The following is a 17,154-nucleotide window of genomic DNA, read 5'->3' on the forward strand; positions in this document are numbered from 1 at the left end:
TTCCTTGGATGGATCCATGTTAAAGCAGACAGCTCTCAGAGTTTCACTGGCTGCATGTACGCATTCGGCCCACTTGCTCTGAGGCCGCCTAGGCCAGAAGACACAGCTGAGGCTTGTAGGACTGCAAGACTCAGCCCTGTGTGCAAGGGCAATAACCAGGCCATACCCAGGTCTCCAGAGAAGGAGACACTACATGAGCTAGGATGTTACTGTGAAATCCCCCAACACTTGAGACCTTAGTGACAGAAGTCCTTACCCCAGGTGCCCTCGGTAACATTGTGTGCTGTTTCCAGGAGATCTGTTGTGCTTGTGGCTACCGTAACCAAAATAGGATTTACGCTCTCCATGTCTGTGGGAGGGAAGGGAAGGTGTCAGTCCAACAAAATCTCTCTGCTTCTGCCAGCAGTCTGTGCAATCCTGACCATAACCCCTGCCTTCCCAAGTGGGACTGGGCTGAGACCCACACAGCAGATCATGAGCAACGTGAGCAGTTATCTGCTCCCTCCGAACTTCCCAGTGTGCCTGCAGGAGGCTGCACAGCCTCTCCACTGAGCAGCCCACACCTCCCGACCACAGCAAACTGCCAGCGCATGCAGCATCCTTCCCTGAGCTCAGCCAGACAGCAGGGACTGAATCAAGAGCTTCTTTTTTTCCTCCCACCTTCCTTCTCATTTAAATATGATTATAAAAATTGTCACCCTGGGCTGGACTGAGAGCCTGCCTAAATCTCACATGTAACAGGGAGGGCAGCCAGCAGGGGCTGCTATCAACAAGATAAGCAACAAGCTGCAGTCAGAGCTCTCCTTTCCAGGAATGTCTTCTCACTATAGCTGCTGATGGACCTTTGAGCAGAAAGCTAGAGCCACAACATTAATGCGTCAGTGATAGCTGTTTTCTCCTAGACTCTGTCGAATCCCTTGCAGAACTTTTCAAAGCACCTCATGGTACTTACTTCTGTTTTATAGTTAAGACATAAGCAACAAAAGTTTCAGCCTCTTGTGTTTGTGTTTTTTTTTGTTGTTGGCGGTGGTTTTGTTTTTCTAAATATATAAATCTGCAATCTGATAACTTTATTGCTACCTATAGATGTAGTTCAATTATTCATAACAAAATGCTTAGTAAAAACAGGTGAAAATCGAACCCTTGAGCAGTAGGCAACTGCCTCAAATAGAAATGTCCTACAGTCCAATTTTTGGTTGCCCTGGTTGTATTTCTGCGTATGTGCATCAGTATCAGCTTGAAAAGCATCCTCTGTAGACTGGACCTTTCTTTCTGCCTTTGCAACTCTCTCAATGTTTCTGCTACCTTCTCCCCACTGTGTAGCCCCACAGTGCCTTACTGTCTTACACTAAGCCCACAGGTCCTGCGCCTCCCCACTGTCATTTCTGCTCTCCACCCTCCCCAAGATCTACTCGACTGGAGGAGCACTCACCTGACTGAAAGGAAATCTCGCTCATCATCATCCAGGTGTCAGCAAAGTAGAAGCGGCAAAGTATGGCTTTACCCACATGCTGATTGAGGGGGACAGTCACAAACCTAGCACTGGGATTTTTGTCATCTAAGACAGTTGCCACTCCAACAGGTTCGGGCTCCCAGTCTGCAATCAGGCGTGGTTTGAACAGACACTCCACTTTCTGGAAGATCTTCACCCCCTTGGAAAACATGTTGTTGCAATGCACCTAGCAAAAAAAAACAAACCGAAACAACAACAAAAAAAACCAGGTCAGATAGGAGGAAGATCTACTGAAATCAAATTCAATCCCCAGGGATTCTGTTAACAAAGACGTTCTGTTTCTAACATCCCACTGTATGAATACTCTTAACCCAAAGTAAGTGACTTGTTCCAGCATAGCTCCATCCACCCAGTGTGCAATGAGAGCATTTGTGCAAAAAAAGTGATTCTGAAATAGCTGTTTGCTGTACACACAAAAACAACAACGGTAACATTTTGGCATGCTCTTCAAATGGCCCATATAAAAATCGATCAAACAAACCCTGTACTCTTCTAAAGCATCAGATCAATTCTCCTCGATCCTACAAGGGAAGAGAAAACTGTACCTGGACTCGAGCCTCTTTCAGAAAGCCTCCAGCTTCCACAGTCTAAGAAATTTCTTCCAAAAAATAAACAAGCAATACGTGCAACCTTGAGAAGAAGGTTCCCCTGACATACAGCACTTCTGCTGTGGTTGCACCTTGAAGACAACTGAGGATCCGCGTTTTCTTTATACCGTCACGTAAGCCTGCACCCATCAACCTCTCCTGGTGGCTCAGTCCACCGTCAGGTTGTCCTTGCCGCACTGACTCCACTAGTTTAGTCAACGATGCTGGAATTTAAACCACCATCACTGTGCTGCCAAGCTAACAACGCAGTGAAACATAGACATCCTCTCCTGTCTCTGAGTTATGGCTCCACACTCTCAGCTTTCAGACTAAGCAGCTTGCAAACTGCTTTCGAGCTGACTTCACAGATCTGTATTTGGGAGGTTTGCCTTACCCTCCCTGGAGCTGGCAGCACTTTCTCCCTGTCCTGCTCCTGGGCTGCACCCAAACCAAGAGGCTCCAGCACAAGTGACATCTCCACCTCCCCGGGCTGCAGCACTGCAGACCACTCAGCAAACACGTGGCACCCTCCCAGGTCTCTGGCACTTCCAAGGAAGTGGGCTTTGCAAAGAGACGAGGCTTGTAAGGATCCTTTACGCTGTTACACTGCCTAACAGTTATGCAAATATTGCCCTGCCCCTTTTCAAATACGTAAATACAACAGTTTAAGTTCTGCCATGCAATCCTGAAGCCCTCGACCACTGTATTTGGCACTGCAGCCAGTGACCAGGAACCAAAGGTATAAGATGATCCTTAAAGCCGTCAGTGCCCCTCAGCCTGCTCCTCTGTTTTCGTAGCCACGGTGGTCTGAACCTCCCTAGCGACTCCAGAAATTATTTCCTAATGACTGTGGAGTATTTGCAACTGCGACAACAACAGTTTCCAAACTGAATGCAGCTCTGAACCCTATTAATTGCTTGGCCTCTGAAATCTTGCAGTGAATAGCAGTGAAGCAGTAATGAGGACAACAGGCCTAGTGAGCAGGGAGAAGACAAAAGAAGGGTATTCGAGCATGATTAAGAACAGATGAAGCTTAGACAACATTATTCAATATGGAGATATAGTCATCCATAACAAGGCAGGAAAGCCTGACGTCTGCAATATACCGTCTGTGCCATATTTGGACGGGAGTTGGATATGTTCATGTCTTGGACTGATACAGAGACACTTTCTATTCCAAACACCACCTACTGAAGTCCAATTTTATAATATGCAAGCCTAAGTAGTTTGCAATGCAGTTGCAATATTTGCTAACATTTATTTTTAGTACTTTCTTGGATATTGGGGAAGTTCAGAAGACTGGAATGAAGCTAACAGGTATCAAGATATAACACAAAAAAAAGTATTTACAGACCATCTAGTCTGCGCAAAATAAATGCACAGCTGAACAGCTCACATTCAATAATGAAGGAAGAAGAATTTATGCTAATCAATAGTTTTATAATGAAATACTAAATGAAATAACTATTTTTATGAGCTTATGTGTTTGGTTGATCAGGATCACTGCATTTACATGAAAGATCTTTATAAGGCATCTGATTTACTCAGTAGAACACCTGACTCCAATTAGCATAATATGAATTCATGAATTATATTAATTTGACCAAAATTTGTCAACTAGTAAGTCTTATAATGTAAAAGGCACAAATGACTCTTTTCTAGGTGTTTTGCTAGTAGGTATGTATTCCTCACTCGAGGTTATTCACTACTTTTTTGAATGACCTGAAAGAAAGAGCAGAATCCCCAACAATAAAATAAGTGAAATGAGAAAAAGAATTGCAAAAGTCAAACAGCTTCCTCAAAATAAATTGAACAATGGTCTGGGTTTGCTGGACTGGTTCATTTCAAGGCAGTGAACTCAAGAACAAAATGTAAGTAATGCTTTCTGCACTGGAAGCCAATAACTTTGAACCGACTTTAAGCACGATACCAAAGTCTTAATGAACATTGGCTCCTTAGCCTTTGGCTAAGAGGACTAATATGATCACAAGATTCATAAACAAAGAAGAATCGTCCAAGGCCAGGAAATTGGTACCATTCTTTTATGTAGTTTGATGAAAAACTTGCATCCAGTTCCAGTTTCTATACCTCCAAAGGAGTACTGGCAAACAAAGGATTGGAAGATAGCTACCAAAGTGATCTTGGATCTCACAGGACATTGAGAAGTTCAGCCAATTTAGTTTACTGAAGCAAATATTAAGAAAGTGATTTAGTCACAGTATAGAAGCAAAAAAGTTTCTGAGAAGGCAGGATTCCTACTTTTTGCCAGCAAAAGCAGGCTAAGAGCCAGGGGTTGCAAGTTAAAAATAGACAAAATAAAACCAGGGTAAGTAACCACCAAAACAATTTACTTAAGGATGTGGTGGGTTCTCCTTCATTTGAAATCTTTACAAGAAAAGCCACTGATCCTTTTAAAGAGATTCTGCTGTTTACTACAGACTTTAAAAGTTCAGATCATCCTTCTCCTCTGTGTGTTTTAAGTAAGTTCTCGCAGCACAAGTGCAGACTGAGGTGTCCACAGAAGTTTTTGGTGAAAATGGAAACACAACCATCTTCCTTTACCTCAAGGGTCAGGCAGGCCTTAGACAGTAAGCAGTTTGCATGCTAAATCCATCTTAATTACCAACAGGGGCTGCCTAAACACTGCTTCAGGTGTCTGCTTTTTATTCCTTAGTTATTTAAGCCAAATACTGAAAGGAGAGTGCCCAAGCTCCGGAGAGGCAAGCGTTCCACTGCTTCACCTACCTACACCAGCAAATCTGGGATATCTCCTGCACAAATTTTGACTCTGGCAGTTTCTGCTGTCTGTCGGGCACCTTATATCCTCTGGATTTGGGGACAGAGCCCAGAGGGGTAACCTGGAAGTGCCCAGACCCAAAGCCCACCCCAGGCTGCTGGAGAGGGACAACGCTGAATACCTTCATGGAGGTGAAGTTCCGTGGTCGGTCGAACTGAAACTCCATTTCAACAGAGCCCGTGCTGAAGCTCTCGTTCTTCCAGCCAACATAGTCATAGCCTGGCCACACACGGTACTGGTGGCTCTGCGTGAAGTCATCCAGTCCCAGCACACCATCCGTCAGCTGGCCCAGGCCACCGTACAAGTGCCTAGCAGGAAAGAGCCAACAGTTACATAGACCCCAGCTGGGAGAGCTCAGATGGAAAGCACTTGGGTCCTTCAGCTGGCACCAGAACATTTGTTCGTTTACTCTTAACACATCCTGGACAAGAACTGGCTCCCTATTATCAGGCAACATCACATTTATTCTGTTCAGACTGGCCTTTTAAAAGCCTCCCCTGCTCTGGAAGAGGCAGGAGTCTGTGCACTGATACCAAGCACTGACAGCAAAGCCAAGCTACAAACAAAGTTTCTCAAGAAGGAAAACAGAGACCACAGACAGTGATGGCGTATGTTCTCTGAGCGGCAACCTTTACTTGCAGCATTTTACCATGGAGCTGCATGAGAAGAAACCAGTTCCCTACCGTGGGGAAACCACTGGGAAAAGTTTTGCAGACAGGCACAGAAAAGCAGAAAACAGAGCAATGAGACCATGGGTAGCTCACCCAGCCACAGCCAGTTGTAACTGGGATTATTTCTGGCATTGCTGCTTGTACAAGAGGAGAGCGTTATTGGCCCCACTTGCAAAGCTATTAAGATTCTTCTTCCAGGACCCTACCTCGTTTCACTTCCTATCTGAGATTGCAAAGCCCACTGGGACAGTGCTGAGAAGCTGTACAGAGTAAAAGATGCCAGATGTGGAACACTCCTGATCCATCTGCCTTTTGGCAGTCATTCCTGGTACAACCCTTGTCTTAAGCGCAAACAGTTCAGCAGTACTAGTGCCCGAGCTTGCTCCTTGGGCTTGTTTCATTCAGCTTCTCTGGGCAGTCTTAGTAAACTGGGCTGCTGCTGCATATGCTGAAGCTGAATAAGCTGAAGGTCCCCAAGCCCATTCCAGGTGTGCCCTCAAATCAGAGGGATTTGCATAGGCATGCATACCTTGTGAACTCCAAAGCAGGACTAACAGTTGGAAAAGGTGGACTCCTGCTTCCAGACTAGGCAGGCACGCAACCTAGAGTTCAACTAGCCCGAAAGACTCCTCGCTTAGCACATTGGGTTTTGTGCCTGCTTTTAGAGCTTCCTGACATTCCCCAACAAACTCATTTTCCTAAGTTAGAGCAGGACAGCTAAGTGCAACACCTACTTCTTTCTGCACCTGTAAACCCATCTTTTCTTTTACATCCAACCTCCCGCTATATCAGTGCAGGTTAGTATCTGATACTTTCAAACGTAGTTACCTGGTATCTTGCAACATCCTTCACTCATGAAGAATGTACTTTTTCCACCCATATTTTAATCCCTAGCATAATAGAACACAAGTAACTTAGAAAATTACCTCTAAGCATAAGGAATTTTAGGCATTAGTAAAAACTTTCATGAAAGTTAATGAAATATGAAATAGGACTTGGAATATAAGCACTTTAAAAATCAATGGATGACGACAGGTCACTGAAGTCAACTATTAGGCACATTCTTGCACAAGCAGGGATATGCTGCCTCAAGAGGAGACCCATGCCCAAGTCTATCTGAGGTTTCAAGCCATCTAAACACATTCAAATCCATTTACAACAAATAAAGTGGTTGCACAATGTCTGAAAGTTATTTAATATTTCATATTCAGACTGTTAATGAACTCTTTCCACAGAAGTTAACTGTTGGCTAAACCATAGTCACCTCAAAACATTAGTTACATACCACCCTATCTAATTAATCTCAATGATATGAAAAATTAATGGTCCTTGTAATGAGCTGTCAAAATCCAGTTATTTTAGTCTTTTTGACTCCAAATTGGAAAAGCATCATACCCAAATCTCTACAGCGATTAATCGGGCACCTTCCTCTCATACCACTTTGGCAGCGGTATCTCTGCTGACTTGAAGCTTCTTGCAGGGAGTGATGCAGCTTTCCAAGTTGTTTCAAGTCCATCAGAGCTTTCTTTTCAAAAACAGTGTCTCAAATCTGTCCAGAAGCTCAGAGTTATCAAGTGCAAGCCTAGAGTTCAAGTGCTGAGCATTTTCTCAGATGCCCAGTTTACCCTGAAGACCTCCTGCAACAGTTTAAGATGCAGTCTGCTGGAGAATGCACTTCAGATACCAAACTCCAGAAGCAACAAAGGCAATGGAGAGGGGAAGGACCTTCATCTGCTCCAGGGACACTGGGACTACATGGGCTAAAGGTCCAGCCAGCTCTCCCACTCCAATCTGGGGCAACAGAACAGTAGCAGCACCTTATGATCTGCAGTATCAAAGACAGCTTAAAGCTACACCTGACCCAATAAAGAAATCAATGCACTGAATATGGTCACAATTAGAGACCAAGAGTGATGAGGGCTTTAAGGCAATCCCATACATCAGGACTGTCTCATCACATCACACCGCACTAAAATAGAAGCCATGAACAAAGACAGCACCAAGCTGTATAATGACAGACTTCCTTTTGGAGAGAAGCACCAACAACTTCCAATAACAAAAGTTTGTTTCCTGCCAGCCCTTGCCAGCTGGGGGGAATGAATCTGTCACATCATGAGCCCATGCCCTCCTTTAAAATAGCAACTAACAACACGTCAAAGGACCTGGAACAACAAAGCCACTGAAATAGCAAATGCTTTGGAGAATTAAGAGGCTAGCTTGCAGCCAGAGAGGTCTCACCAAAGAAGAGTTTGGGATACTAGATACTAATGGAAAGGTAAGTAAGAAGAGAGAATTTGCACAGTGACCGAGAGAGAACAGGACGACTTCTCCCACCTGCGCTCCTGGTAGCCATCATAGGTCGAGTCATTCAGATAAACGATGGGGAAGCCAGGAGCCGCTATTGTCCCTCCTTCAGGAATGCTATAGGATGCCAAACCATCTAAAAGAGAAGGCCATATACCTCAGAAACACAGCAGCAGCAGCCTTCCATCAATCTCTGTCCACATGATCCTTTCATTTATGATGTGGACCAACAGAAGCAGTTCGGTGGGCCTGGAATTCCCTCTGCATACTTGGGGACACAGGTGAGCCCCAGTCAGCATTGTGCAAGGACTACTGTCCTGTGGCAGGCATGGGAATTGCTACTTACCGTACCAGACACAGCCGTACAGCTCCACCCTCATACAGACAGTCATCGGCAGCTCCGTCACAGGGATCACCCGGATAAAGCGAGCAATGATGGGAGGCCGAAGATCTTTCAGGACCACATCATACGTATCAATGTTGCCTTGGATCACCTGGAGAAGAGAAGTCCTTATCAGTAACTTCTCCCTGTTGTGCGATTCACGTGTACAGGGGTGTAACTGCACCCCATCACTTCAGACCGGAGAGATTTCCCACACGGTATCTGCAGAGGGGTGGCTGCTGCTGCCCCCCTCTCCTACCCAGGCAGTACTCTGGGGAGAGGAGAAAGGCAGGTGGGAGATGAATGCGCGTGTGGACCACATGCTGCAGAGACCTTCAGAGTTACTAGTACATAGCCTCTCTTTCCCTCATCACTAGTTACCTGGTAGAAAAAGGACATCAGGACCCTCTATGAAACACTGCACAAGCCAACAAAATTTCAGAGGTGCCACAGCAGCTGGTGGACAAAAGTTCCCACAGCACTGCCATAATCACCCCATCCTGCTGAAGCGTGGTCTGATACGTCAGGAACTTTTACCTCCCCTTCCCCTCTGCCTCACTGCAGTTCTGGGAAGGGTCCCCTGCTCATTCTGACAGTCAGCGAGTGGAAACAGCTGAAGCCGTCATCCTCCCTGCTGGTGGTGGGCACAAAGTGCCTAACGGATTTTGGAAGGGTCTGGACCTACGGAGACAAGATAAAAACACTTTTGACATCAAGAGTGAGCAACGAGTGTGGGGGCTCCTGTCCAAAGATACTGCTTGTGGGAAGGATGAAGCAGAGGCTGAGGTTGCTCAGAAGACTACATGGATTGCAATTACCAGTGTACACGCAACTTAAAAGACAAGGGAGGCCAATAAGGGAGCAGAAAAGTGGCTTCCCCTTCACAGGGAAGATCTCCAGAGAATAAGGGTGGCTCATGAGCACACTGAGAAGCAAGAGAACTTATGGTACCACAAAAAGAAGCCGCTCAGAAGGCTGCATCTCTCTGAAGATGAGCCAGGATAACAGCACAGAAAGGCTGCTGAAATGGAGAGGATGTCACCTCTGGTGGTCCTCTGGACTGCACCAGGAGAGCTGGGAAAGTTTCCTGCATCTGGTTGTACAGGTCTGCAAAGCTGCACCGTCCCAGCAGCTGACCAACAAAACCAGAAGCTGACTCTCTTAAGGGACAGGAGACACCTAGATAGACTGGAGCATCATGCAATCATCAGCAACATGGAATTAGGCAAGGGTAAATGCTGGGTTCTGCATCTGGGACTGAGCAATGCCAGACAAAGGGACGGGCTGGGAGACGAGTGGCTGGAGAGCAGCCCTGCAGAAAGGGAGCGGGGGTGCTGGTGCCAGCAGGCTCAACGTGAGCCAGCAGCGTGCCCAGCAGGCAGCGTGCCAGCAGGCAAACCGCATTTTGGGGTGCATTCACCACAGCTTAGCCAGCCAGTCAAACAAGGTGACTCCCACCAGGCCTAGCGCTGCTGCGGCCTCAACCCGAACGCTGCGTGCAGGTCTGCACAACGTGACGTTCTCCACAATGTGGAATGGATGTGAAGAAACTTGAATGCATCCAGAGGAGGGCAACAAAGCTGGGATAAGGGCTGGAAGGCGTGTCCAAGAGGAGACGCTGAGACACTTGGGCCATCCAGTCTGGAGAAAAGGAGGCCGAGAGGAGGCCTCGCTGCTCTCTGAGGCTCCCTGAGGAGGGAAGCACGGAGGCAGGTGCTGGTCCCTGCTCCCCCGTCACCGATGACGGGACACGTGGGAACAGCACAAAGCTGTGCCAGGAGAGGGTCAGACTGGACGCTCAGACAAGTTTATTTACTGCGAGGGTGGTCAAACACCGGACAGGCTTCCCAGAGAGGCAGTCAGGGCCTCCATGCCTGTCAGGGCTCAAGAGGCAGCTGGATAACGCCCTCGGTAACACGCTTGTACTTTTGGTCAGTCCTGAAGTGGTGAGGCAGTGGGACTTGGTGATTTTTGTAGGTCCTTTCCAACTGAGCTATACTAACTCCTCTTTGGTAAAGGACAGTCAAAAAGTTTGTTTCTTGAGACTCCTCAACAGGCTCTGAATCTGCAGCCTCTTACCATCCCTCTTCCTAGGAGAAACACTCATGACTTCTTCCAATGAACCAGGGACATAAATAATCCTTGTCTTCAGGAACCAGCTGCATAGCAGGGAAAAAATGACATTTTTGCCTGCCCTGTATGGACATCTTCTGAGAGAAGCAGAAGACAAGATGCATTTTGCACAGCACCTCCACGAGCTGCCGTTAGGTTGCTGAGCACACAGTAACAAGCCGCCTGTGGACAAACTCAGCACCTGTCTCCAGCCCCAGCTGCTGCTGGTGCCGACCAATGCTCCCAACAGTATCGGGAAGGAGCGGTGCTGCAGGCAAACCTCCACACGTGGCTGATGCCACAAGTCAGTGAGGGACCAGGACCCCACAGTGTTGCAGCATCAGTGCCACTGGAGAGCACCATCCTTAGCTGGTGCCAGAGACAAGGGGACAGCAGCTTGAACCTTAGCCTTTACCAAGCAAACCAGAGCTGGAAGTGACTTTCCTGGTGAGGAGCAGCACATGCTACATGTCTGATGACCCAACATCCTGCAAGGTCTGAAACTCAGCAGCCCAGAGAAGGTTGGTATTTCTGTGTGTGCGTATTTTTATTTTTATTTATTTAGAGATCAAAACCATTCATTTGACCTCCGTGGACAGAAACATGCCAAGACAGGCTCACATAATTGCAGTCCAAAATCCCAGTGACTGGGCATCTATCAACTGCAGAACTGGAAGAGGCCTTTTTAATGCACACAAATAAGTATACCAGGATCTTGCACCTACAATCTACATGTCACTGCAAGGCTTGAATGATTTTACAGGACATTTTAACCAAATGATTTGACCAGACCGCAGTGCTTTTGAAATATGGTTTCACTAATGGACTATGCCCCTTACTGTTGACACATTTTGAAAAGAACATGTTTTACAGAAAGTCATTTTTCAGAGGAGCTGAAATGGCAGGAGTAAAACACCATTGTGCACGTCATGCCCAGAACAACAGGAGCAGAGGAACAGGAGCATCTTCTCTAAGGACACCAGGACGGACAACTTCTAGGTCTCACGATGGAGAACACGTGCACACAGTGACAGAATATATGTGGACTTACACATACACAGAATGGAATAGGGGATAGTTTAGATTATAGCATCACACACAGCTCATACATGCTCATTACCTTATTATGAGTTAAGAGGGAGATCTTGCAAATAACTGACCACACTAAGTCGTAACACCTGATACTAACATAGTCCTGAGCGCCTCAGAACACTGCCCTTCACAGGACTGGGATGGGGAGAAAGGGGTATTTAGCTGCCTGTGGACGCTGTGACCAATTGAACTCTGGTGCTACTCAAGATGCAGACTTCACCTAACAACATACCAGTGAAGAACAGTGACCCCCACAGAGCTTGAACTTTTCTTTCCAGCCTACAAACAGAGCATTTATAGCACACAAAGTCTGAGGGACAGGCAAGTAATATTAAAAGCCAAAGGTCTTTACTAATACTACTAGGTATTAGTACCTAATATGATCTCTGGCATTAAATACAGACCCCGCTGTGACTTCCAAAGCAACCCCAGTGCTAGAAATATCACTGTACCCGCTACCTTTCTAATCTGGCTTAGGTCTTCAACCTCCTGAGGCAGGGTTTTTCAAGCCAGCTTGAAGCAGGGTGATCCAACTCAGACAAGCTTATTCCTTCCCGGGAAGTTTAAGGAAGGCTTATGAACATGACCAGGGTGCTGCTAGTGCTGCACCGTGTGCTCGAGTCTGCAGATAGCAGGAGACTGCTGCAGAGAAGCCCCTTTGGGTATGCATGCTGAGCACGTTTCCTACCCTCTATAATAATTCCTCCTCATAGCTCCCTACATTAAACACTGCTAACAGACATCCAGAACCTTATCTCCTTTCTCTGCCACCTCCCTTTCTTTTTTAATCACAAAGCAGAAATCTGCTTTGCAGCTTCCAATTTAAAGGTGAGTGTCCAGCTGGCAGAGGGACATTCACATAACGTTTTGACTATGGACAGAAAGGTAGCAAAAAGCCACAGTTTTTAGTCAAGGCAACGGCTGTGATTTAGCGAAGCAGGTCAGGGGAATAACAGTCCAACATCATAGCAAACACAGGAGTAAGACAGAGGACACTGAATGCTTGATGATAAACAGGGAAGAGTGAGAAGAAAGTAGGATGCACCAGGCAAGAAATAGAGGACATGCCTTCTGCAGTCTAATTCATAGAGACTTGACTTGAATTCTGCATGCTCCACAATTCAGTTCCTGCTACACCCACCTTCCTGCCCTGACGATCCTTCCAGGAGATCCAGCGCTCTCCATTGCGACTATAGTCAATTCGGTAAGCACGGGCGAATTCTTTGCCCGTGGCACGGGCATGCCGTCCCTGAGTCCCAATCAAGGTGATGAAAAAGAGCTTATGCAGGTCAATCTGGAGGAACTGTACATCTTCTGGTTGCAGCAAGCCAGCTGGGCACCAGGCTCCATCCCCCTCTTCCCTTTGTAACCTGGGGGAAAACAGGCACATGAAAAAAACTTCACTTCCAAGGACCCATCCTTCCCAGTAGCTTCAGAGACACCTTGAAACTGTGAGAACTGGGTGAAAGAGGCCTATTAGCAAGTGAGATGACAGCTGGCTACCAAACACCTCTCCCTTTGGGGCTGATTGTCTATTGAGACTTATCAGAATGCTGTAGCCAGTTTTGCACTGTTCAGATTAACTCCCTTGGATTTAGTTACATCTCCTTAACTATGAAGTCATTTCTTTCCCAGAAGCAATGCTTTAATGCTGATCAGAAACAACTACGTTACTCAGTACGAAACTGCATATTGCTTGCTTTTTAGCATCATGCCTGGAAAGTGCATCCTTGCTTCCAAATCTTACACAGTACAGCCTCAACCTCTGCTCAACCTCCTGCTACAGCTCTAACAAGCACAAAGAGGAGCTATCTTAAACATTTTAGAAAGAAAAGCTCTGCCCATCTACAAACTTTTCTGGGTCATCTCAAAACGTCTTTCACATTTCTTTCATTCATCAGACTTGCTAGCAGAGGACACTGCCAGTGACATGATGCGGAACTGTCTGGTTAGGAGTTGTACATTGTGGCACCAGATGCAGAGCTTCAGGTTTTTGTCCTTGGAGACTGCATGCCAAGAAGGGTGCTCTAGCAATCAGTAGGTGGAGCCACTAAAGAAAACTCTGCCTTACCTACGCTTCTCTAGGCTGAGCTGTGCAAGCCAGACGATGGTGAAAGATTAAAATGTGGAAAACTTATCTGGAAACAAGACGGCTGTGGTATCTTCCACAACGGATTTTCTAGCAAATGGGAAGCCCTTGAAAGGTCCTTGTCTTTCTGACAGCCATCCCAGCTCTACTTGACAGGATCGCTGAGTGCTGTCAGCCCTCATGCATCAAGGAAAGAAGTGCCCAGCAGGAGACACTGGAGGTCAAGGTACAGGCTAGAGCAAAGACTTTTGTCTCAGGTTGGTCAACAATGTGCTGCTTGTGCAAGACTTTCTTCCAAGATGTGGCAACTAAAACAAGTTATACGAAAGGCATGAAGGTGATTGTGAAATGACAGGGGCAGACATCTGCGTAGGACGGCTATGATCTCTAACAAAATTAAGTCAGCTACGGGATGTCTTCATGTCTGCACTCTGTGGACGCCCAGCTGCCCTAACAAACAGATGATGGTAGCAGATGGTAAGTGCTGCCTCAGGTATTTGCAGAGCTAGGGATAAGCCATACCTCAGAGAACTAAATGCATCTCCTGGGTTTCAGGCCCAGGGGCTTGTTAGAACTCCAATAACACACATGACATGTAAATCTTTGATCTACCACAGACTAACAACAAAATCAAGCATTAGGAGAGTTTTATGATTTTTGATGGCCCAAATTCTTTATAAAAATGCACACATTGTAGTTTACCTGAAATTCCTATCTGACTTGCATAGAAACTAAAGGAATGTTTGATATCATCAAAAAAAAAACAAGTCTAAGGAAAGTTAGGTTTGTAAATATTTTGAAAATCAGTTAGTAGCTTCGAGAGAAATGAAACAAAAACGAAAAGCTGACTTCATGAAAAAGACCGTCGTATTGCTTGACCTTGAAAGAAAATTCTGAAGCTGCTTTTTTAACAGTTCTCCAACTCTACGATTTCCAGGTTTTTGGGTCAAAGTGGACACAGCCCATTTCTTCAATAGGATTCAGTTGAAATCCTCATTAATGATTTCCAATGATTTAGCTTCAAACACTCAGGAAGAGTCCCAGGAGCACTCTTCCTAGCTGACCTTTACATCACAGATCCATTAGAGATTTATTCATAGAACTACAGAAAGACCAGGGTTGGAAGCAACCTTTGGAAATCTAGTCCAATCTCCTGCTCACAGCAGGGTTAACTCCCTTGTGCTGCTCAAAGCCTTGTACAGCCAAATCCTGCAATTCTCCAAACACCAAGACATCACCACCTCTCTGGATACCTTTCTGACAGCTCTACCACTTCACTCTCGTGGGGACAACTCTTAATATTGAGTCAGAATTTCATGCGTTGCAGCAATGCAGTACTTTAAGGGTGAAGGTAAGCAAAAGCTTATTTCTCAATCATATCAGATATCTAAAAACATTTTTTTTTTTTTTTTTTTTTTAAGTTACACGTTTTGTCAGGGACTAACCTACCGTGCATACTGGGGTCCTGTGGAATCATACCACTGGCTGGAAGCAGTGATGTCTTCATCCCTTATCGTCCCTTCATGCATTCCCAAAGGGTAACGGCATATAGCTGAAAACAGGAACAAAAGCAAGCAAAAATCAGTACCAACTCTTTTCAAATCACCAGACAAGTTTAATTAAAAGACTATCATGCGTAGGGAATAAACGTGGTAATGATAAAGTTGAGAATGCAAATAAAAAGGATGAAATACTTCATAATTGCTATAAACTAAAATTATGTGTAATGAAATACACTCAGAGTTAGTGTCATTCAGCAGAGTTCTGGCAAGGCAAAAACTTTACAAAGAAGCATTTTAAGAACAAGAAATCCAAACCCACACTAGTCTTACTGGTTGCATGGAGCTATTCTACAATGAAACATTATATAGGAATAATGGTGCAACATAAAAAGGAAGTAATTGTTAAAGTTTTTGCTGCTTCCTCTGGAATAACCCAGATGCTTGACTTGCAATCAATAAGAACAACTGTTATTATTCTCACCATAAGTGAGAAGTTAGAGCACCTATCACAGGTGACCAAACAACTCCAGCTTATGGAAACATCTGCACCGTTGTGTCACTGTGGGTTAGAGCTTACATTTGAGTGAAGCCCCTGATCATCCACACTGCTCCACCCTGGTCTGCCCCTGCCTCTAGCCATGAGCGAAGCAAGCATTTCTCTCCAGGCATGCTTCTCACTCCAACTTGGTGCCTCCAAGGTGTACAGACAACTGCCTCAAGCCACAGGGTTCTGCAAGCTCAACACAGCTCAATCCACCAAGGACAGTGCAGACGTAGCTCACAAGCCTATGCGGGCCAAGCCCGCATACTCTGATGTCATGTTTTAAATATGTTTTGGAATATTAGAGATGCTTCGGAAAGCTCAAAGTCTTAATGTATTCATTAAGGCTCAGTATTCAGAACAGGCAAGCAAGATATTTTTGTCAGACTGACATCAACAGTAGATTAAAGAAGTTATATGGGATTAAATCATGAAACAATTAAAGGCAAAAACACAGTCACTGACAAGTCCCAGAAGAGAAGGAAACGCGCTCTCTTATGCATCATTGGTCTTTGTGCCCTGAGCTCGCAGCAGCCCCAGCTCTTCCCCTTGCCTGCAGTGACACAGGCAAGTGACAGCACGTGCTGCAGCCTCTCCAGAGCAGGACGCGTGTCGGCTGCATCCTCAGCACATCCCCACGGCCACGCTGCCTGCTGCCACGTCAGCAGCTCTGCCTGCCCTTCCCTCGGGGAGGGCACTGCCTCGGGTGTCCTCGTTTCTGTTTCTCATGACTGCTGCCCTTACACCAAGCCTGGGTAGGGCTGTTCACTGGGTTCTGAAGCTACAAGACAAGACACAAGCCTGAAACCCACCTTTCCGTTACCACCACGCAGAAGAAATGCAGGCTGAATTTACCTGCCAGATTTAATGCAGAAATGCCTGTGCACAGAGGTTACTGCGATTGGGTTGGGCTGCAGCTGCTGTCAGGCACAGCATCAATGCACGTGTGCTGTTATTAAATAATCTTGATATGTTATTAAATAATTTTGTAGAGGAGATGGATGGTGAGGTGACAATGTTTGCTGATGACCTCAGATTATTTAATATAAAAAGATTCCAACTGACAGAAGAAAGCTCCCATGGTACTGTCTGACTGCAGTAAAACAGTGCAAGAACTAGGTGAAGAACAACTTAAATGTACAGACACAACTAAGACTCCAAAACAGCTCCTTCAGGATACGTGGGTTACCATGCAGAGGAAGGAGACCATTCCACGAGCAGCTGAATGCACATAAAATCAAACAGAGAAAGCAAAAACCAGAACACACCATTACCCAGCTGTCTGCATTCATGGTCAGATGCTGGTCAGCTATGGAATATAGCTTCCTTTTCCCATCAAAAGGTAAAGAAAGCAACATAGATGATGCACAAGGAAGGATCAACAGACTCATGACAGAATAAATTACTAAAGTATGACAAAGATCATTTACATCCTGAACAATTACTTGCCGCCTCTCAAAATCTCAGAACTAGGAGGCATCAAAAGATCAGGTAGCTGAGTTCAAAACCAACATATGCACCCTTAATCTGCTAAGCACTACGAATGCCAAAGTTTCACGTGGCT

The 17,154-nt window shown here is 45.7% G+C and overlaps 1 protein-coding gene across 6 annotated transcripts in view; it reads right to left on the minus strand.

The window, feature by feature from the left end:
- LOC118257037 (discoidin domain-containing receptor 2-like) overlaps positions 1-17,154 on the minus strand; it is a 60,587-nt gene that overhangs the window by 13,956 nt on the left and 29,477 nt on the right. For all 6 annotated transcript variants that reach the window (XM_035564580.2, XM_035564581.2, XM_050714465.1 and 3 more), the window contains 7 exons: positions 14,997-15,099; positions 12,600-12,828; positions 8,219-8,366; positions 7,903-8,008; positions 5,019-5,205; positions 1,433-1,679; positions 257-349 (listed from right to left, as the gene is read on the minus strand). In XM_035564580.2, the coding sequence (XP_035420473.1) occupies positions 257-349; positions 1,433-1,679; positions 5,019-5,205; positions 7,903-8,008; positions 8,219-8,366; positions 12,600-12,828; positions 14,997-15,099 (1,113 nt within the window). The remainder of the gene's footprint in view (positions 1-256; positions 350-1,432; positions 1,680-5,018; positions 5,206-7,902; positions 8,009-8,218; positions 8,367-12,599; positions 12,829-14,996; positions 15,100-17,154) is intronic.

Source organism: Cygnus atratus, chromosome 19, assembly GCF_013377495.2.
Source record: "Cygnus atratus isolate AKBS03 ecotype Queensland, Australia chromosome 19, CAtr_DNAZoo_HiC_assembly, whole genome shotgun sequence".
NCBI lineage: Eukaryota > Metazoa > Chordata > Aves > Anseriformes > Anatidae > Cygnus > Cygnus atratus.